General features: G+C 41.1%; 1 protein-coding gene and 1 long non-coding RNA gene across 2 annotated transcripts; both read left to right on the top strand.

Annotated features, from left to right (window-relative positions):
- Positions 1–4,667: 4,667 nt before the first annotated feature.
- VSTM1 (V-set and transmembrane domain containing 1) lies at positions 4,668–19,799 on the top strand. The gene is made up of 7 exons (XM_053451509.1): positions 4,668–4,836; positions 9,840–9,995; positions 12,291–12,323; positions 15,468–15,749; positions 17,456–17,752; positions 18,725–19,031; positions 19,796–19,799. The coding sequence occupies exons 1-7, from the start codon at positions 4,668–4,670 to the stop codon at positions 19,797–19,799; spliced, it is 1,248 nt and encodes a 415-aa protein (XP_053307484.1).
- A 230-nt stretch (positions 19,800–20,029) lies between these two features.
- LOC128470135 (uncharacterized) lies at positions 20,030–21,413 on the top strand. The gene is made up of 4 exons (XR_008346014.1): positions 20,030–20,131; positions 20,282–20,306; positions 20,619–20,665; positions 21,369–21,413. It is a non-coding gene; the product is annotated as an uncharacterized LOC128470135 (long non-coding RNA).
- The last annotated feature ends 1,572 nt before the right edge of the window (positions 21,414–22,985 follow it).

Below are 22,985 nucleotides of genomic sequence, written 5' to 3'. Positions count from 1 at the left end.
GCCATAAAAACACCATTACTACACAGATGGAAAAAACAGAGGGCAAATGTGTAATTTATTTAAATTTAAAAACAAATTGGACAAATATTTCTGTAAGCAAACGGCACAAAAATGTTTTGCAATTTTGCTTAAATTTTATTCTATAGTAGAGCCCCGCGGGGGAGTTTTTTTAAATCCCACTCGCGCTGAATTTCTGTCCAATCCCGCCCGCTCCCGCAACATATGTGTCCAATCCCGCCCCCGCAACATATGTGTCCAATCCCGCCCGCTCCCGCAACATATGTGGTCAATCCTGCCCACCCCCTTACCTGATCTGCAGATTTCCCGCGCAGTCCCACAAGGCTGCCTTCACGTTGCTCCCACACAGCGTCTCTTCTCTTGTTTCGCCCCAGAAACCCAGCGAATTTACATCACTTCACGTGACTCCGCTGGGTTCCTGGACGAAAAAAAGAGAAGAGACGCTGTGTGGGAGCAACGCGAAGGCAGCCTTGCAGGAGTGCGCAGGATTACCGGGACCCGCATCCCAATGCAGCCCTCGATTCTATAGTGTTAATGCCACAAACTATGTTCAGCAACATCTGCTGATGACGGTCACACGTCACATACATGATTTTAAATGTTCCATGCTTTACAAATCACCCCATATGACATCTTCTTTATTGACTTAAGGGGTTTGGGGGTAGTGATTCTTGTTTTACTTATAGTAAAAGGGATAAGGGGCACTTTTTTAGCACCTTAAAGTTTGGTGCTATTTTAAAGAGTAAATTATTATTAGTGGAATGGTAAAACAGTATTTTATCTAATGAACACGCATCCATGTATTTTATCATTTTTGGTATCTATTATAAGGTTTGTCAGAATATGTTGTATACAAACAGAAAACCAATAGCCATTTTAAGGTCCCCTCTTTAATTTATAATGCACCTTACTTATAGATATGCCCCTCTGCCCCCTGATATACCCCTCTGTCCCCCAGATATGCCACTCTGCTCTGCTGATCTGCTTTATGACCCGATATGCCACGCTGCCCCTAATATGCTCTATAACTCCTGATATGCTTTATGCCCCCAATATGCTCTATAACCCCTGATATGCTTTATGTGCCATAGAAATGCCCACCTGCCCCCTAGATATACCCACCTGCCTCCCAGATATGCTCTATGCCCCCTAGAAGCACCACTCTGCCCCCCCTGATATGCCACTGTGCTTCCTAGCAGTGCCCCCCCCCCCCGACTTACCAATGCACCCCCAGACTCCCTTGTGTCTAGTGGGGCCGGCCTTTGGAAGTCTGTGCAATGCGTGCAGACAACCTCAGCTGCCGGCACTTCTGCCGGGGCTTCTATGGTGGAGCACCGGAAGTTTATGTCACACACATGCTCCACCATAGAAGCCCCGGCGGAAGTGCCGGCAGCGGAGGTTGTCTAAGTGCATTGCGCAGAAGTCCACGGCTGGCGGAGAGGAGGATCCAGGTCCCCTGCGCTAAACCCCGAATATAGGCCGCACCCCCACTTTAAAGACCTAAAGTGGGGGGAAAAGTGCGGCCGAAATTCGGGCCAATACAGTATATACACACACATATATAAACAGGTTAAAGATTGGTCTTGCAGAAAACCCACTACCTTTTTACAGCTTCTCACCTATTTACAGCCATTTACAGCATTTTCCGTAATGATGAAGCACTGCCTTATTTCAGTAAACTTCACATTCTCGGTGAGCGAGGTCTATACTCGTCATATTAATTATACGTTTTAGTAGCAGTTTGAAAAACCTCCCAGTTATCTCTCCGTTTCTCCATTGTCAGGACAGCCGCCGGCACCGACAATCACAGCCTTTCCCAGCAGAGTGATAAACAGAGGGGAGAACTTAACTATCCGGTGCGAAGCTACAACCTACAAACTGCAGTTTCATCTGCATCATGGCACTAATTATTTACAGCATTTGGATGTTGAAGGAAACAGAGCAGACTTCCTCATCATAAATGCCAATGAGAATCACAGTGGATATTATTATTGTGTATATATTGACTTACGGAATAGTCCATACTTGCAGTCTTCACTCAGTGATCCCCTCCAAATACAGGTTATCGGTGAGTAGCTGGTATTTCCATAAGGTATATAACACATAATATATTCCCATTCATAACACTATAAACATCATACATTCACTGTATTTCCCCCCCGCGTACGGCCCTGTCCCTTTCCGTTATCCTGGTGCCGCCATGTCACATTCAGACATGTGGTGCTACATACGCATAGGTTGGGAATAACGCTGGCGCTGCCAGGACTGGGTTTGCCGGCCGGTCCCGGTCACAAAGCCTTTTATCACTGGTGTATATGGATTTATTAAATCAGAATCTCTACCATGCGCCGTCATAAGAGCTGCATGAGAGACTCTGGCCATAAAAATACCGTTACTACACAGATGGAAAAAACAGAGGGCAAATATATTATTTATTTAAATTTAAAAACAAATTGGACAGATATTTATGTAAGCAAATGGCACAAAAATGTTTTGCAATTTTGCTTAAATTCTATTCTATAGTAGAGCCCTGCGGGGGAGTTTTTTAATCCCGCTCCCGCTGAATTTCTGTCCAATCCCGCCGGCTCCCGCAACATATGTGTCCAATCCCACAACATATGTGTCCAATCCCACCCGCAACATATGTGGTCAATCCTGTCCACCCCTTACCTTATCTGCAGATTTCCCGCGTTGCTCCCACACAGCGTCTCTTCTCTTGTTTCGCCCCGGAAACCCGGCAGAGTCACGTGGATTTACATCACTTCACGGGACTCCGCTGGGTTCCTGGGCAAAAAAAAAAAAAGAGACGCTGTGTGGGAGCAACGCGAAGGCAGCCTTTCAGGAGTGCGCAGGATTACCGGGACCCCGCATCCCAATGCAGCCCTCGATTCTATAGTGTAAACGCCACAAACTATGTTCAGCAACATCTGCTGATGACGGTCACACGTCACATACATGATTTTACATATTCTTTATTACTATTGACTTAAGGGGTTTGGGGGTAGTGATTCTTGTTTTACTTATAGTAAAAGGGATAAGGGGCACTTTAAGAACAAAAAAGAAACGCTTTATATTATTTATTTTTTATTTTCCCCAGTGAGTTATGGCCCCAGACCCCTTTGGGGGATCTCTCCTGCATTTTTTATGCCAATGAGGTCATGCTGATATCACGGGGTTCCCAATCAGTTTTATTCAATTAATTTTCACTGCCTACACAGGTCCTGTCTCACCCTAAAGCCATACAGTCTCCAATAAAACATCAGAGGATCAATAATAATAATAATAAAAAGCAGTGTTTGCAGGACTATTATCAGCATCACATAAAGATGGACGTATTACTTCAGATAATTTATCACGGGGGCGCTGCTATGACTCTGTACAGTAACTACAGTGTAACATGTATATCAAACTCTTCCAGATCTCAAGAAGCCTGAAATATCCTGGGACACGGATCCTGAAGACAGAAGCAAAGACAGATTTACATGTTTTATACATCAACCTCCCGCAGAATATCAGCTTCTACGATGTTTCTTATATCAGAACCTGACAACTCCTCTCACAGATAAAACATTTATAGCAAATTCCTCCAGCTGCTCCTTCTCTATACCGGTCCGGGATATCTCAGATCTCAGATGCTTATATGTTGTTCAGGTTTCAGATTCATTGAAGCGTCAGATACGATCACCATTGAGTGACCCTGTGCAACCCGCTGAAGGTGAGTATCTTTGCTATTATCTATTTCGTTAAAAAGATGATTTAATACGGTTTGCTGCACTAGTGCCTGAAAAATAACAGGATGCCTCTTTAAGAAAGAACTAAATAATGTCATCTATGATGTCATATGTTATCTTGTTCAGTACGATTAGTACTTGGATGCGGTTTGTGATATGGATGATACATTTCATGAAAAAATTTATATATTTTTATTACATGAATGTAAGCGGGTCGCGGGGCATGTCAAGACCCCGCGACCCAGAGGGTTCGGGTCTGGACCCAGAGAATCGGAAAGCGGTGCTTCACCTGGAAATCTCCGGGTCAAACCCAGAGAGTTCCCAGGTATGCATATGTGATCTCATATGGATAACGATGTGTTTGGAATAACATGAAACAGATGCACATCAACAAAAAGCGAGTCCACTGGGTCACTACATACATACATTATATACATAAAATAAAATCGAACACAGGAGTAAAAATTAGACTGTCTGGACAGGAGAATTTATCAATTTATACGGTAAAATTATAGTCGGCATCAGTGTAGCCTTTTCTCCTGATTCACTTACCAAAATTAATTGCAACAGTTCAATTAAACAAGATGTAAATTTAATGGATTTTGTGAATTTATTTTTTATCATGAATATGTGATGAAATGATACGATCTGGTCATCTCCATGATGAGAGGAGCGTCAGTTCAACCTATGCTATTATTTCAAATAATGACTCGAACGTGTTACCGTGCCTATTGTAAGTTTCTATGACCCTGTACAGTAACTACAGTGTAACATGTACATCAAACTCTTCCAGATCTCAAGAAGCCTGAAATATTCTGGGACACGGATCCCGAAGACAGAAGTAAAGCTAGAGTTAAATGTTCTGCACCCAACCCTCCTGAGAAATATCATTTTATACGATGTGTTCTATACAAAAACATGGCTTGGCTCAAAGAAAAGAATTTTGACACAAATTCCTCCAGCTGCTCCTTCTCTATACCGGTCCGGGATATCTCAGATCTCAGATGCTTATATGTTGTTCAGGTTTCAGGTTCATTGAAGCATCAGATACGATCACCACCGAGTGACCCTGTGCAACCCGCTAAAGGTGAGTATCTTTGCTATTATCTATTTCATTAACAGGTTATTAAAGATAGTTTTGGTAGGATAACCAACAGAATATTTCCAATCAAAGAAAACCAAATTTCCTGCGTTGTTTACTTGGTCCAACATAGAAGCGTCTCCTGATGTCTGCTGACTACTAGGACTATAGCATCAACGGTGTAATTCTATAGGATTATGCCTTTGTTCAAATTAATGGATTATGAGAGGTCAACCTTCATTTTATTGCAGGACGTGATTACACCACTGGAAACATCATCCGTCTGCTTCTCTCTGGAATAATTGTCCTTATGCTCTGTTTCATCATACGGAATCATATAAAAACAGTTAAAAAGGTTTGTACCATGCTAGCCATTGAAAAACAGAAGAAACGTGTAGTTCAAATGATGCCATTTATTGGCTAACAGAGTTTAGTTGCAAGCTTTCAAGACCAAGTTGTTAGGTCCCTTCCATTTATTAATCCCTGATGACATGATCTAACAACTTGAAAGCTTCCATAAAACAGTTACAAATTAAAAAGAATTGTACATTTGCTAAAATCAAACCGATTCCTTATTTAGCCCTTCACATATTAATGGCTGCAAAAATGCTATTAGCGCAAAATTGGAAAAATCAAGAAGTCCCTCCTTGGGAGAAATTAAAAGCGCAAATAAATTATCCGTTACAAATGGAAATAAATCTTTTGGAAGGCAAACACAAATTAATTGCAGACCGGGCTTTGAAACAACGGTACTCAATGATCTACAATGACTTAGTCGAGTGAAGTATACTATATATAGAGTAATTACTTGTCCCGTATTCTGGCTCTCTATGCTTGGCAGTTTAGTCCGTGACCCGCGGACATCAGAACATCCCCCAGTATGGCGACTCCCAAATGATTTTGTAATTTTGTGTTGCTTTGTTTATATGATTTTTTTTTTGTAATAGGATTACTTATAAATTATATTACTAAGTTTTAATGTTTGTTTTTTTATTTGTATACTGTTATATGTGATTTATTTTTGCATATCTGTTATTTATGTTTTCCTTTTATCAAATTTTGAAAAAATAAAGTCCAAAAAAAAAAAAAATTCAAACCGATTCCTTCCATCTTTCCCGCTTGTAATTTTTCTTTTGCCTTTCCAGGTGTAAAACACAAATGCAGGTCAACTTTTGGAAACAATATCCATCGGTGAGGTCCTATAGCAAGTATAGGAAAGTCATCTTGGATCAGTATCACTTTCTTTCACGGCTGAAGGTCACAGTGTGGTCCTCAAGCAACAAAACAAAAATAAAAATAGCATCTGGATTTAGTTTCAGGTTCGCTTGGTAAAGAGGTGAAATACTAATTTGGCTGCATATCGTTCTTGCTATTTTAACATTAAATAACTCCTTGTGTGTTTTATATAATAAAAATCAAAAACAGCTAAACTGAGTAAATTTGTTTCTTTACATTTATAAATACTTCTAATTAATAATAAGTAAATATTAAGTTAGAAACCATATTTAACCTTCAGTTTTAATGACTGATAATATGGATAACGCAATATGAAACCCAGTATAGGTTTACATAAGAGCAATGTAAGGATTGAGAATAATGGCTGAGAATTTGAGGGTTAGGCTGAGAATTTGTCACTGGAGGATGCTGGTAAACTGTCGGGGGCAGCGTTTGGGAGTTAGAGGGAGTAGAAAGAAGTAGGAAGATTCAAAGGAAGGGGTGAAGAAGAAGAGAGAAAGGAATGGGTTAAAGACTAATCGTGGAGTGGAAGAAGAAAGGCTAGAAAAAAAGCTAGGATGGAGAAAGGGACCATGCATGAGGAGTAGAAGGAGAACACGTATGTCTAAGGAAAAGTCACTGGACCACATTCTGGAACAGTTCCTAAATGTTTTCCCAAATCAGACTAAATCATTTGCCACTCCTATTTATGGCTGAGTTATATTACATTTACTATACATATCTGTGCTAACTAAATGTGAGTTAATCAACATATTCCAATTAAAAATATATCAACTGATTTCAGCAGGTTCTTATTCACTAATGGGAAAGTTCCCAAAAGTGGCTAAAACTCAGCCTCTTGATATTACTGTGTATTAGGAAAGGCCAGTCTCTGCGACCGTCACCTTTAATAAGAGTTTGGTTGACCCTGTATAACAGGTAATTGAGAGTGGCTGACAATGATTTAATTGCGATCTACGCAGAGACAGCTAAGCCCTTCCTGCAAGGGACGCTGACTGGAGTTTGTCGTCCATAATGCAAAATGACATAAGGAAATCTAAATGTAAAACCAGCATTAGTACGAACCTTATTTCATGCAGTTATATAAATCTCTGATAACGAGGATGATCCCCAATGAAACAAATGAAAACTAATTCCAAAATTTCAGAAATTGTCATTGATTGATTCATTCGTTTGGCATGTTTGGGGTCTTTATGCCCTGTTTTTTGATACGGAAAACTGGGAAGGGACTCTGTGCATATAAATGACTGAGAGGTAGAGATAGCCAAAAATCAAGGGGGGGTCTGATGTAGTTTCCTTCTGAATGTAACCGTTTTGGCCATTAATCCGAAGGAATGCCACATTGCATGATAGAAACGAAAATTGAGCGTGCGCCATTTGAAAATCTTCGTTCATTTGTTCCGTGGCCCCGGCCGCCATTTTGCCTACAGGAGGGACACGGCGTGAGCGGATCTTCCAGCTCACTCCTGTCACATCATGCTGAGAGTTTGTTCAATGGCTGTGCTGCATCTTTCAAAGAAAACAAATAGCAGACTAGTAATGAAGAGAGCCTATATAAGAGCAGAGCAAGCCAGGGATCCGTTCATTTCACTGTAACTACTTTATGTGGCACATTTTACAGGGTGAGATTCTTCTGTGTGAGACTTGGTGAGCCTCAGCACAAAATAAATGACTACCACAAAGTTTGACAAAGGGTGCTTAGTAGAATTAGTGCATGGAAAGGGTTAAAATACCAGCATTTGAAATACCTTGAGGTGTCTAGTTTTCAAAAAGATATGGTTTGATGGGGTGAACCGTATTGGCCAAAATAGAATTGAAATAGCAAAACGCTATGCGTACGTATTGCCCAATAACTTGCAGGAAAAAGCAAAAAAACATAAAAATATTGGGTATTTCTAAACTACAAATAGTATCTATTTAGCAGGTTTTTTCATTAGCTTTTTGGAGAAGTAAAATATTTTTCAAATAAAAGTGGGAAAAAGTGTTTTTTTATCATAGTTTTTTCATATATAGGAAATTAGATGATATGATAAAAACAATGAGATCTCATCTTTTTGTTTCTACCATATGGTGCAAGCGGCTCGAAAGAAAAACAGTTTGTGGGAGTGAGTATGTGTAAGGGTGTATTAGAGTAAGTATGTGTAAGCATGAGTGTGTATGTTTGTGTAAGTATGTGTGAATAAGTGTGCCAGTGCGTATCAGTGGACGACAAGGGGCCGATGTGGTCACATGGCTTTACCTTCTCCCCCAGCCCTCCCCTGCTCATATGCAAAATACTTTTTTTTTTTTATAATTTGAGAAGTTTAAAATATGTTCTGTATAAACACGGAAGGAAATCCGTTATCTCTCACATACTGCATAGAGGTGCGATCAGTGTTCTGGTCAGTGAAAACTGTGTGTGTGTCAGAAACACTGGTGATTGTGGTCACTCTAGCCTGGCCACCCATATACCCAAAAATATATTGTAATGTCATATAAAATGTCCTGATGAAAGTCTCAAAATAAAAGACTGAAACATGCATCTTGGATTTTATGTATATGGAGGCCAAGCATCTATATCATTAAAAAGGCAACAAAATGCAAATGAAATATATGGGAGACGTACGTGTAGAGTGTAGAACAAACTGAGCAAACCACTAGGTGGCACTTAATAATTATAACATATGAACTATTCTACATATTACGCACACTATCATTTTTGCCAAACATGTATATTATATGGATGACAGTATTCACAGTGGCCTTTGATATTTATCTTTTAATTGTTTTAATTGTTTTTTTTAAGATTGTTTGACCCTAAGGAGCTGAAGGCGTGGTGGATGATGGAGAGAAAGCTTGAACAAATGAGATAATATGTACATAGCGAGTGCAGTCGTTTTAGACCGAAAGAAGACATTAGTATGATGAACTCGATTTGGTCGGCCATCTGGGAATTCATGCACAGGTTTGAAGTCCATATCATATTTTGGGTGTCTGTTTGGATGAAACACACATGTACAGTGTCTGTGTCACAGTGAAACATGGTTTGTGCGATGGGCAGGCCAACGCTTCATATGGATGGGTGAAGGAACTTACAGCAATCTGTAAATAACTGTTTTATTTTATTTTACATTAATTATGTTTTATATGTATTGATGTGGAAAAATAAATGCAAGAAAATCGGGGCATTACCTGTTTAGGACAGCAGCCCGGCTCTTTAGACAATGCCTATGGTAATGAATATGCAAACAGCTTTGTAGTTTGTAGCACGCGACTTCAGTCTACAAACATACGCGGAGGTAACCTCTAACTTATCTGAAAACACAGCTTTAATAAATAAACCTTATTGAGAACATACTGAAAACAACTCCTTCCTCAAGTTTAAAAACAACTTTGTCCTTATGGGGTTAAAAGAAGAGCATCAGATGAGGAAGTGAAATCTCTACGATACATCAGTTCACACATTTTTAAGAACTTGAAGAACATCCTCGGCGTATTACCATGTCTTGGCATTCCGTCCCTTTCTTTTTCTGTGAGTATATATTATACTTTGTAGCTTGTACGCTGTTTGCAGCATAATATTCGTCTTATTATTCAATAACATATGAGCAAAATGTTCGTTGGGTTCTTAGAAATAAAGTTGCTTAACTTGCCAACCTCACCGTGAAAGAGTAACCTCGGTAAGCGCCTGTAAGAGGAGAGCTGGCACTGACTAACAGAGGGTTAATGTAGACCTGTCTCACTAACGTAACTGCATATTGTGCTGACAAACTCACCCGTCCCTGTAAATAAAGCTCACTGGGTTGGTGTAATGGGAACCAAGGAGTCTACCGGATCGCCCCTGGCCATCGTTGTGAAAGCCGGCTACAAAATGGGTAGCCGCTCCGGTTCTCTGAGTAAAGGTTCTCCTCCAGGGATAAAGGGCATCGTTTATATCATTAGTTTACCAGGTGAGGGGAAATTAACAAACACAAGAAACAGGAAAGGATTAACATAATTAACACATAACACAATGACAAGGGACTATGCAGACAACATCGCCGCCAGACCAATTCAGCAAACATACAGTATACACAACAGAGGCGAAGGGATTAGAGAAGTCTTAAAAACGTAGACTATGAGAGCGAGTCAAGGGGTGAAAATACAAAAATATTACAGTTTAACCCCATGACAGCCCTAATAATCTTCCGAAAATGGGGATCCAGCATCCGTTTCACATGGTCCATCACAATGCATAGTGAAGGAAGATCTGAAATGTAAAATGCCCCTGCAAACTCCTAGTTTAGTGAAAACGCCCTGATATCTTCTCTTCATCGGTTTCATTACTGGGTTTGACGGTTCGCACATTCACAGTCTAATATAGAGCTTTTCATAAAATCTGTACACGTAAGTATCACAATTTGTAAATATTGGGGTTCATGGAAACTATAACTCCAGGGGACAACAACTAAAAAAAAAATCAAAGTAGTCTTAATGTCTTAAAAGGTCTAAAGGTGTACTTGATATTCTTTGCCATAAAGAACTACATAAAAATGAAAACATGGAGGTTGAAACCATGCAATAAGTAAGGCTGCAACTAACGATTATTTTCATAATCGATTAGTTGGCCAATTATTTTTTTAATTAGTAGGGGTAGCTGCACAGACAACCTCTTCTGCTGGCCGGCACTTTCGCTGGACATTCTATGACTGAGCACCGGAAGCCAGTGCTCCATCATAGAAGCCCCAGCGTAATTCCCGGCAGTAGCGGAGGTTGTCTGCGCGCATCACAGATGCCCGCTGGCTGCCAGAGAGGGAGATCCGGGTCCTTTGCAGCGCTGCGGGGGATCCACCTTTCTGGCAGCCGGTGAATGTTGCGCACAGACAACCCGCCTGGGCATCTATGATGGAGCACCACCGTGACATGACCTTCCGGCACTCCACCATAGAAGCCCCGGCGGAAGTTGTCTGTACACATCATTGGCAATGATTTTAATTATCGATTATTATCGATTTTATTGATTCGTTGTTGCAGCCCTAGTAATAAGGAAAAGGTAACACATGCAAAGAGGTATTTATATGTTTTTGTTGACATGCAGGTATCTCCAAGGTAGAGCTGGAAAGCAAATCAAGCCAAGTGGCTCAATAATCCGATGATAAATGTGCACTATAGAGTCCTCTCCAAAACACAGTTACAGGAAGCAATGTATAGAATTAAAAAAGCCATTAAACGTAGGATAGAAGGGATGTGACCAGAAGGGAGGGATAATACACTTTCATCTTGTTCTGCATCCCTTAGAATCATTTCTGCAACTTCCCCAGACAGGCGTTTTATTTTGGGAATTACTGGTTACCTCAATAGCCACCAGTAATGCACATGAATAGTAGATGAAGATAGTATTTATTGTTGAAAATTATTTAAATATTACAGTATTTGCTTGAATATAAAACATAAAAAATACCCGTCCTATTCAAGGTTGTCTTATAATCCGACCTCAGAGGTCAAGCTATAAGACTAAGATCCAGATCCCCTGCAGGGGACCTGGATTCTCCTCTCTGGCAGCCGGTGAATGTCTGCGCAACGCAGACAACCTCTGCTGCTGCCCAACACTTCCGCCGGGACTCAGTCAGCCAGAGAGGATCCCCTCGATGCAGGGGACCTGGATCCGCAGGGGCTTCTATGATGGAGCACCAGCGTGACATGACCTTCCGGTGCTCAGTCATAGAAGCCCTGGCGGAAGTGCAGAAGAGCAGAAGAGGTCCTCTATGCGCATCGTGCAGACGTTCACCGGCTACCTCCACTTGACTCCAGGGTGTCTGAAGCACAGGGGACAAGTCTGGGGATGCATTGGTAAGTCTGGGCTGAGTGGCATATCAGGGGGTATAAGGCATACCACAGGGCAGAGTGGCATACCAGGGAGGCAGAGTGGCATATTACCCCTCTATATGCCACTCTGCCTCCTTAGGCATATCTGGTAACCTGGGGGCAGATGTGCATAACTGAGGGACAGGTTGGCAAATAAAAGGGAAGAAAACATGAAATGCATTTTTCTTAATCAAAGTTTTTATTAAATATGAAAAAATAGTTTACATGTGAATTAATATTTACTAGTTAAACTTTTTTCCTATAGGGTAGTCTTTTTCTTTTTTTTCCCTAAATATTCAAATTTTGAGGGGTCGTCTTTTAATCAGGGTCATCTTATAACGAAGCAAATACGGTATATATATATATATATTCATGTATTGTATGTTTCTTATAACCTGCAGATTGGCTGCTGACGGGATTTTATATCACATCAGGTGAGTGTCTAACGCTCTCATTTCTGTAATAAGACACAGTCGGAAATAATGAAGATTTGTATTTACAATAAATTGGTAATAATGGAATAACAAAAAAGATAAAGCTGGAAGTATAAAACTTTGTTCAGCAGCTCTATGAAGTATTTAAGTATTTATTATGCAAAAATTATTATTGCCATAGAAACCAATGGAGCGATCAAAGCAGCAGGATTTCCTGTAATGTTTTATACATTTATGCCAGAATTAAGCTTTGTTAATATTTCCCAAAATATTTCTCAGGGACAAATCATACAGAATTTCACCGTATATTATATACTACATAATGTGACACGTTAATCAGATTAACACAGATTAAACTTCACATTCTCGGTGAGCGTGGTCTATACTCGTCATATTAATTATACGTTTTAGTAACAGTTTGAAAAACCTCCCAGTTATCTCTCCGTTTCTCCGTTGTCAGGACAGCCACCGCCACCGACAATCAGAGCCTCTCCCAGCAGAGTGATAAACAGAGGGGAGAACGTAACTATCCGGTGCGAAGCTATATTCTACAAACTGCGGTTTCATCTGCATCGTGGCTTTTATAATATCCGGCAGTTGGATGTTGAAGGGAACACAGCAGACTTCCCCATCATAAATGCCAATGAGAATCACAGTGGAGAATATTATTGTTACTATATTGAATTACGGAATCATCCAACCCTGTGGTCTGCACCCAGTGATTCCCTCCAAATACAGGTTATCGGTGAGTAGCTGGTATTTCCATAAGGTATATAACACATAATATATTCCCATTCATAACACTATTAACATCATACATTCACTGTATTTCCCCCCGCGTACGGCACTGTCCCTTTCCGTTATCCTGGTGCCGCCATGTCACATTCAGACATGTGGTGCTACATACGCATAGGTTGGGAATAACGCTGGCGCTGCCAGGACTGGGTTTGCCGGCCGGTCCCGATCACAAAGCCTTTTATCGCTGGTGCATATGGATTCATTAAATCAGAATCTATACCGTGCGTCGTCATAAGAGCCGCGTGAGAGACTCTGGCCATAAAAATACCATTACTACACAGATGGAAAAAACAGAGGGCAAATATATTATTTATTTAAATTTAAAAACAAATTGGACAAATATTTTTGTAAGCAAATGGCCCAAAAATGTTTTGCAATTTTGCTTAAATTTTATTCTATTGTAGAGCCCTGTGGGGGACAGTTTTTTTTTTTTAATCCCGCTCCTGCTGAATTTCTGTCCAATCCCACCCGCTCCCGCAACATATGTGTCCAGTCCCACCCGCTCCCGCAACATGTGTCCAATCCCGCCCGCTCCCGCAACATATGTGTCCAATCCCGCCCGCTCCCGCAACATATGTGTCCAATCCCGCCCGCTCCCGCAACATATGTGTCCAATCCCGCCCGCTCCCGCAACATATGTGTCCAATCCCGCCCGCTCCTGCAACATATGTGTCCAATCCCGCCCGCTCCCGCAACATATGTGTCCAATCCCACCCGCTCCCCCAACATGTGTCCAATCCCGCCCGCTCCCGCAACATATGTGTCCAATCCCACCCGCTCCCCCAACATATGTGTCCAATCCCGCCCGCTCACACAACATATGTGTCCAATCCCACCCGCTCCCGCAACATATGTGGTCAATCCTGCCCACCCCCTTACCTTATCTGCAGATTTGCCGCACATTGCTCCCACACAGCGTCTCTTCTCTTGTTTCGCCCCGGAAACCCGGCAGAGTCACGTGGATTTACATCACTTCACGTGACTCTGCTGGGTTCCTGGGCAAAAAAAAGAGAAGAGACGCTGTGTGGGAGCAACGCGAAGGCAGCCTTGCAGGAGTGCGCAGGATTACCGGGACCGGCATCCCAATGCAGCCCTCGATTCTATAGTGTTAATGCCACAAACTATGTTCAGCAACATCTGCTGATGACGGTCACACGTCACATACAGGATTTTAAATGTTCCATGCTTTACAAATCACCCCATTTTACATATTCTTTATTACTATTGACTTAAGGGGTTTGGGGGTAATGATTCTTTTTTTTTTTACTTATAGTAAAAGGGATAAGGGGCACTTTTTTAGCACCTTAAAGTTTGGTGCTATTTTAAAGAATAAATTATTATTAGTGGAATGGTAAACCAGTATTTTATCTAATGAACACGCATCCATGTATTTTAACATTTTTGGTATCTATTATAAGGTTTGTCAGCATATGTTGTATACAAACAGAAAACCAATAGCCATTTTAAGGTTGCCTCTTTAATTCATAATGCACCTTACTTATAGATATGCCCCTCTGTCCCCCAGATATGCCACTCTGCTCTGCTGATCTGCTTTATGACCCGATATGCCACGCTGCCCCTAATATGCTCTATAACCCCTGATATGCTTTATGCCCCAAATATGCTCTATAACCCCTGATATGCTTTATGTGCCATAGAAATGCCCACCTGCCCCCTAGATATACCCACCTGCCTCCCAGATATGCTCTATGCCCCCTAGAAGCACCACTCTGCCCCCCTGATATGCCACTGTGCTTCCTAGAAGTGCCCCCCCGACTTACCAATGCACCCCCAGACTCCCTTGTGTCTAGTGGGGCCGGCCTTTGGAAGTCTGTGCAATGCGCTTAGACAACCTCCGCTGCCGGCACTTCTGCCGGGGCTTCTATGGTGGAGCACCGGAAGTTTATGTCACACCCGTGCTCCACCATAGAAGCCCCTGCGGAAGTGTCGGTAGCGGAGGTTGGCTAAGCGCATTGCGCAGAAGCCCACGGCTGGCGGAGAGGAGGATCCAGGTCCCCTGCGCTAAACCCCGATTATAGGCCGCACCCCCACTTTAAAGACCTAAAGTGGGGGGAAAAGTGCGGCCGAAATTCGGGCCAATACAGTATATACACACACACATATATATAAACAGGTTAAAGATTGGTCTTGCAGAAAACCCATCACCTTCTTACAGCTTCTCACCTATTTACAGCCATTTACAGCATTTTCCGTAATGAAAGCACTGCCTTATTTCAGTAAACTTCACATTCTCGGTGAGCGGGGTCTATACTCGTCATATTAATTATACGTTTTAGTAACAGTTTGAAAAACCTCCCAGTTATCTCTCCATTTCTCCATTATCAGGACAGCCGCCGGCACCGACAATCACAGCCTTTCCCGGCAGAGTGATAAACAGAGGGGACACCGTAACTATCCGGTGCGAAGCTACAATCAACAAACTGCGGTTTCATCTGTATCATGGCACTAATATCCGGTATTTAGATGCTGAAGGGAACAGAGCAGACTTTCCCATCATAAATGCCAATGAGAATAACAGTGGATATTATTATTGTATTTATAATGATTCACGTTACAACCCAACCCCGTGGTCTGCACCCAGTGATTCCCTCCAAATACAGGTTATCGGTGAGTAGCTTGTATTTCCATAAGGTATAAAACACATAATATATTCCCATTCATAACACTATTAACATCATACATTCACTGTATTTCCCCCCCGCGTACGGCCCTGTCCCTTTCCGTTATCCTGGTGCCGCCATGTCACATTCAGACATGTGGTGCTACATACGCATAGGTTGGGAATAACGCTGGCGCTGCCAGGACTTGGTTTGCCGGCCGGTCCCGGTCACAAAGCCTTTTATCACTGGTGTATATGGATTTATTAAATCAGAATCTATACCATGCACCATCATAAGAGCCGCATGAGAGACTCTGGCCATAAAAATACCGTTACTAAACAGATGGAAAAAACAGAGGGCAAATATATAATTTATTTAAATTTAAAAACAAATTGGACAAATATTTTTGTAAGCAAACGGCACAAAAATGTTTTGCAATTTTGCTTAAATTCTATTCTATAGTAGAGACCTGCGGGGGACTGTTTTTTAAATCCCACTCGCGCTGAATTTCTGTCCAATCCCACCCGCTCCCGCAACATATGTGTCCAATCCCACCCGCTCCCGCAACATATGTGTCCAATCCCGCCCGCTCCCGCAACATATGTGTCCAATCCCACCCGCTCCCGCAACATATGTGTCCAATCCCACCCGCTCCCGCAACATATGTGTCCAATCCCACCCGCTCCCGCAACATGTGTCCAATCCCACAACATATGTGTCCAATCCCGCCCGCTCCCGCAACATATGTGTCCAATCCCGCCCGCTCCCGCAACATATGTGTCCAATCCCACCCATTCCAGCAACATGTGTGTCCAATCCCGCCCGCTCCCGCAACATGTGTGTCCAATCCCACCCGCTCCAGCAACATGTGTGTCCAATCCTGCCCACCCCCTTACCTCATCTGCAGATTTCCCTCGCAGTCCCCCAAGGCTGCCTTCGCGTTGCTCCCACACAGCGTCTCTTCTCTTGTTTCGCCCCAGGAACCCAGCGAATTTACATCACTTCACGGGACTCCGCTGGGTTCCTGGGCGAAAAAAAGAGAAGAGACGCTGTGTGGGAGCAACGCGAAGGCCGCCTTGCAGGAGTGCGCAGGATTACCGGGACCCGCATCCCAATGCAGCCCTCGATTCTATAGTGTAAATGCCACAAACTATGTTCAGCAACATCTGCTGATGACGGTCACACGTCACATACATGATTTTAAATGTTCCATGCTTTACAAATCACCCCATTTTACATATTCTTTATTACTATTGACTTAAGGGGTTTGGGGGTAATGATTCTTGTTTTACTTATAGTAAAAGGGATAAGGGGCACCTTTTTATTCAGAACAAAAAAGAAACGCTTTATATTATTTATTTTTTCTTTTTCCCCAGTGAGTTATGGCCCCGGACCCCTTTCGCGATCTCTCCTGCATTTTTTATGCCAGTGAGGTCATGCTGATATCACGGGGTTCCCAATCAGTTTTATTCATTTAATTTTCACTGCCTACACAGGTCCTGCCTCACCCTAAAGCCATACAGTCTCCAATAAAACATCACAGAATCAATCATAATAATAATAATAATAATAATAATAATAAAAAGCAGTGTTTGCAGGACTATTCTCAGCATCACATAAAGATGGACATATTACTTCAGATAATTTATCACGGTGCGCTGCTATGACCCTGTACAGTAACTACAGTGTAACATGTATATCAAACTCTTCCAGATCTCAAGAAGCCTGAAATATCCTGGGACACGGATCCTGAAGACAGAAGTAAAGACAGATTTACATGTTTTATACCTGAACCTCCAGCAGAATATCAGCTTCTACGATGTTTCTTATATCAGAACCTGACAACTCCTCTCACAGATAAAACATTTATAGCAAATTCCTGCAGCTGCTCCTTCTCTATACCGGTCCAGGATATCTCAGATCTCAGATGCTTATATGTTGTTCAGGTTTCAGATTCATTGAAGCGTCAGATACGATCACCACTGAGTGACCCTGTGCAACCCGCTGAAGGTGAGTATCTTTGCTATTATCTATTTCATTAAAAAGATGATTTAATACGGTTTACTGCACTAGTGCCTGAAAAATACAGAATGCCTCTTTAAGAAAGAACTAAATAATGTCATCTATGATGTCATATGTTATCTGTACAATTAGTACTTTCATGCTGTTTGTGATATGGATGATACATTTCATGAAAAAATGTATATATTTTTATTACATGAATGTGGTGATATTAACGTGATGTAATAAGCAATGTCATACCTGTTAGTAGTTACAACATATGTGCATACCTGGGAACTTCTGGGCTCCGGCTACCTGGAGCCTTTTCCTTGTGGGGAGCGGCCAGGACTGCCCCCTGACGTCACTGGGAGGTCCCCCTGATGTCACTGGGAGGTCCCCCTGACATTGGGGGCGTTCCCGCTGACGGCAAAAGAAAACATGGGGCGTGTCTGGACCCGGAAAGCGATGCTTCACCTGGCAATCTCCGGGTCAAACCTGGGGTGGTGTCCCCAGGTATGCAGTTGTGACCTCATATGGATAATGATGTGTTAACATGAAACAGATGCACATCAATAAAAAACGAGTCCACTGGGTTAATACAGATATACATTACATACATAAAATCGAACACAGGAGTAAAAATTAGACTGTCTGGACAGGAGAATTTATCAACTTATGCGGTAAAATTATAGTCAGCATCAGTGTAGCCTTTTCTCCTGATTCAGTGACCAAAAATAATTGCAACAGTTCAATTAAATAGGATTAAATAAGATGTAAATTTAATGGATTTTGTAACTTAATTTTTTTATCATGAATATGTGATGAAATGATACTATCTGGTCATCTCCATGATGAGAGGAGTGTCAGTTCAACCTATTCTATTATTTCAAATAATGACTCGAACGTGTTACCGTGCCTATTGTAATTTGCTATGACCCTGTACAGTAACTACAGTGTAACATGTACATCAAACTCTTCCAGATCTCAAGAAGCCTGAAATATCCTGGGACACGGATCCTGAAGACAGAAGTAAAGCTAGATTTATATGTTCTGCACCCAACAATCCTGAGAAATATCAGGTTATACAATGTGTTCTATACAACAACATGGCTTGGCTCGAAGAAAATAATGTTGATACAAATTCATTCAGCTGCGCGTTCTCTGTACCGGTCCGGGATCTCTCAGAGATCAGATGCTCATATATTGTTGAAGTTTCACCAAAGCATCAGATACGATCACCACTGAGTGACCCTGCACAACCAGGCGAGTATTGTATCCACAAGTTACGGCAAAAGAAAAGCAGATTACATATCATTATTTTCAATAAATAGTATATTAAAATTTTAGGATTTTTTTTCCAAATAAAGGTTGGGTATATTCATAGTTCAAAAAACGTAAAAAAAAAAATTTACAAAACCCTTTGTGTGAATTATTAAAATAAAATCCAGATAATTCTGTAAGATTATTACGAGTACTGCTTGTCGTCGATTGTTCAAGAGAGGTCTAAATGTAAGCATGTTCTGATATATGCCATAATAGTCTCCAATCATGACCTGGTCATAATCCATGACAAACTTTAGTTAGACTAGTTGTAATTGTCTGATAGAGTTGAGTTCCTCCTTAATGGCTGTCCAACACAAGTTAACCTATATGTGTAATGGAAATCATCTTAGAGGTACACAGCAACGAGTCTACCTGAGCTAACTTCTGATCAAAGAATCACATTTGCACATAGAGGCGGTCAGCACTGGTGTCTTCTAGTGAGACGCACCTTCCTCCTCCTGCTTCCAGGCCACTTCTTTATCGTGCGTATAGGGGAGACGCTTTCTTCGTGCTCCCATGGTTTGACAATCTGGTTGTTGATCTTCCTAAGTTTTGACTATGAGTACTTCTGCACCCTTGGTTGTTCAGCCTATGTTTCCACCTCATCTCAGCCCTGGAACCTCTTCCAATATAGCCTTCAGCTAAGGAGATTAGATAGATAGATAGATAGATAGATAGATAGATAGATAGATAGATACTTTATACATATAATCTTTTCTATCTTCACAGATAAGAACAGTGAAACTCCTTATAATTCAGGTAAAATATATTCATTCTTGTCTATTATTTCTTGCTAAGAAACTCAAATATCTTCAGGAAAATATTAATATATCTGGTCTTCAAATCACAGATGTTTGGTTGTGATTTTGATAGATCCCACTGCCTGTTTTTTATTTTTATTATTTTAAAATACAGCAATGATTACTTGACCCACAGAATGTCTTGCGTTCCTTAACCCATGACTTGGTTTTTCAGTGCACATGATTATTATTGCCGGGTCACTGACTGCGCTGATAGTTGTAATCTGCATGCTCGTCATGGCTTTCATCATCATTAAAAAACATAGTAAGTACGACAAATACATGCTGCGCTAATATATTCGTTACTCTTACCAACAACGCAAATGCTAACATGGTTCCAGCCCTGGCTTCTGCATATATAATTCAGATAGAATTTCATGTGTGGTTGTGTGAAGTCATGTTTCCTTCTCTACAGGACCATCTCAGAAGAAAATGGACAGGTAGGATGGTTCTTTATATTTCATTTGCTTGGTTTGGGAAGGAGGGTAGTGGGTCAAGCTTGGATAGAGAGGAACGAGTTAAGAATTGGGGACCAAGGTCCTAAGATATTTGGGGTCTCAGACCATCCTGATAGACCTATCTGCTTGTTTCTACTCACTTCCATGCCTGTTGGTGTTTCAAGTCAAATTTGGACTTTGGCTCAGCACATATGTTTAAAAAAATAATTAACAAAACTGTTATAACATTATAAAACAAATCAGGCAGGACGGTAATACTTTATATATCAAGACTAAGAACTCCTTCCTTTTCAGTGGACTACCACCAGATGACCAAACGGTGAACGCCAATGAAGTAACGTGTAAGTAACTTCTACAATAATTCTCATCCGGTTCCGTGCGTCAACTTCTACACTAAACGCTCATCCATAACGAACATTAATGTCACGTTAAGCAAGAAAAACCAAGTTCCTCTATTTAGGAGATCAGCAGAAGTCAGAACTTGACACAACACAGACTGGGCAATAGGATGAACTATGATTTTATCATGCAATTCTCTCCTTATCGCATAGTAAAAAAACAAAAAAGGGAGATTTTCATTTAGCAGAACAGGGCATAAACTCTTGCAACTTTTTCTATTTTTTCTGAACCCTCCTGTAGGCATTTAGATATCGACAATGATGTATACATCTCCATATGCACGGTTATTCTCGCCATTAACTTATTTACCCTCTATTTTGTTAACTTTCTGGTTGTTAAATTTAGGATGAAGAAACCGGCTATAACATCAGGGCAGAAACCTAAAACAAATACAACGAAAGCTAAAGTTTCTTTTAATAATGTAATATTTAATATTGAATAATGTTATTTAAAAAAAAAATGTAAAGATGACCGTACATCTGTAAAGTTCCCCTACAAAAGTAAAACAAAAAAACAAACATTCTCCTCGGAATCCAATTAGCCAAAAATCACTGGTGTGGGACATTCTATAAAAACGTGTCTCTTTTGGCAATTTCGAAGCTCGAGACCAAGCGTGTTACATCGAGGCTCTGCTTTCTGTTACAGATTGTGCAATTAATGAAACAATTAAAGGAACAAATTTGGATGTAAGTAAAGCTGTGTTCAAAGCGCAAGCATAGATGGACAGGTTTGCACTTATACAATATGATAACTGAAATGACTGCTGCCCGGGGTCTTCCGATTTCAAGACTGAGCCAACATATTCACCAAATAAGTATGGACCCCCTTATTTAGTCCAAGGGGCATCTAGAAACTAATTTTCCACCACTGCAACCCACACATTTTCTTGCCTTCATGGGCTTTTAATGCTAGTGGATGTTGGGCAACATTGGCTTGAGTGTCATTCTGACCCAAAGTGTTTTAGGCCAGGTAATCACTAAAGATTCTAAGGGACCCAAATCCATGTGCCCCTCTTTTCTCACCTGATGCCCCTCTTTCCTCCCCTGATGCCCCTCTTTTCTAGGAGGCCTATAATGTTTGCTGGATATGAGCGTATCACAGTGTTCTCTACAGACTAAATGTGCGCATAAATTACATTAAATATTTTATTGTAAATGTCACAGATAATGGCTAAATATAATGACAAACAATTAATAATAGGTTATAGTCCCATAGAAACTAAGTGCTGTCCTACCCCCTAGACCCAACCACACTAAGATAAGTCTTGACTATTAAATATTTATTTAAGGGGGGAATGATCAGTATTATGTCTGTGTTTTGTGATATTTAATATCAAAGCTTTTGTCCTTCCTGGCTGTTCCAGCTGATTCAGTTGCGTTAATACAATGAGGTTTTAACATTAAAAATATACAAAATTAACAGTAACCGGAACAGAGGTGGGACATACAGGTACAGAAAGAGGAGTGAGACCTGCATTCATGAGCTTACAATCTATTAGGAGGCTGCTTTGAAAAGTCTAAAAGGTCTATAAGAACATGTAATAGAAACAATGATGCCAAAGTGAGATTAACCCTTTGTTTCGAATTCTAGGAAAAGCAGAATTCGGATGATAATATTGACAGTGATGAGATTACCTATGCCATATTGAACAAAGATGTCTTGAAAAAGAACACGTTAGGAAAAAATCATCCAGCAGATACCAGCATCTATGCTGAAGTCCACAAAGGAGCTAAAAAATGAGCGCAGGGTATTCTCTGTGCTTCTGTGTTGCCACCAGTGATGAATTTACCCCAACATGGTGGCCTTGTGGCAAAATATTAAGTGATGATTACCCGTCAGCGGAGCTCTGGGTTCAGCATGAAATGTTGGGGAGATCAGAGATCTCTTAGACCTGGTCCTCTGAGTAGCGATGAAATGGGAACCCTTATCTTCCAGTAGAGCAAGCTGCCTTTTGGGGAAGAGGGGCTGCCTACGCCCCGGACCCGACGCCATAAGCCTAGCTGCCATTTTGCTACTCAAAATACCAAAAAGAAAATAGCTGATATTTCTTTGCAAGCTTAAGTGTGTAAATTTGAATAATTTCATTTTATATTTTTTTAATAACGTTTTTTACTTGCTTATTATAGGCAGTTGAGTTAAATATGCACACTCGTTTTAATAAAATCACTCAATTTAACAACAGGCCAAGCAATTATTTAGAGAATTTTATCGCGATAAGGAACATACTACCTGCATTTATTGCCTGCTTTAACAGGTCTGCCT

The sequence above is a fragment of the Spea bombifrons genome, chromosome 12, assembly GCF_027358695.1.
Source record: "Spea bombifrons isolate aSpeBom1 chromosome 12, aSpeBom1.2.pri, whole genome shotgun sequence".
Taxonomy (NCBI): Eukaryota; Metazoa; Chordata; class Amphibia; order Anura; family Pelobatidae; genus Spea; species Spea bombifrons.
The sequence above is the reverse complement of the archived record's forward strand: the minus strand, read 5'-3'. Positions and strand labels throughout refer to the sequence as shown.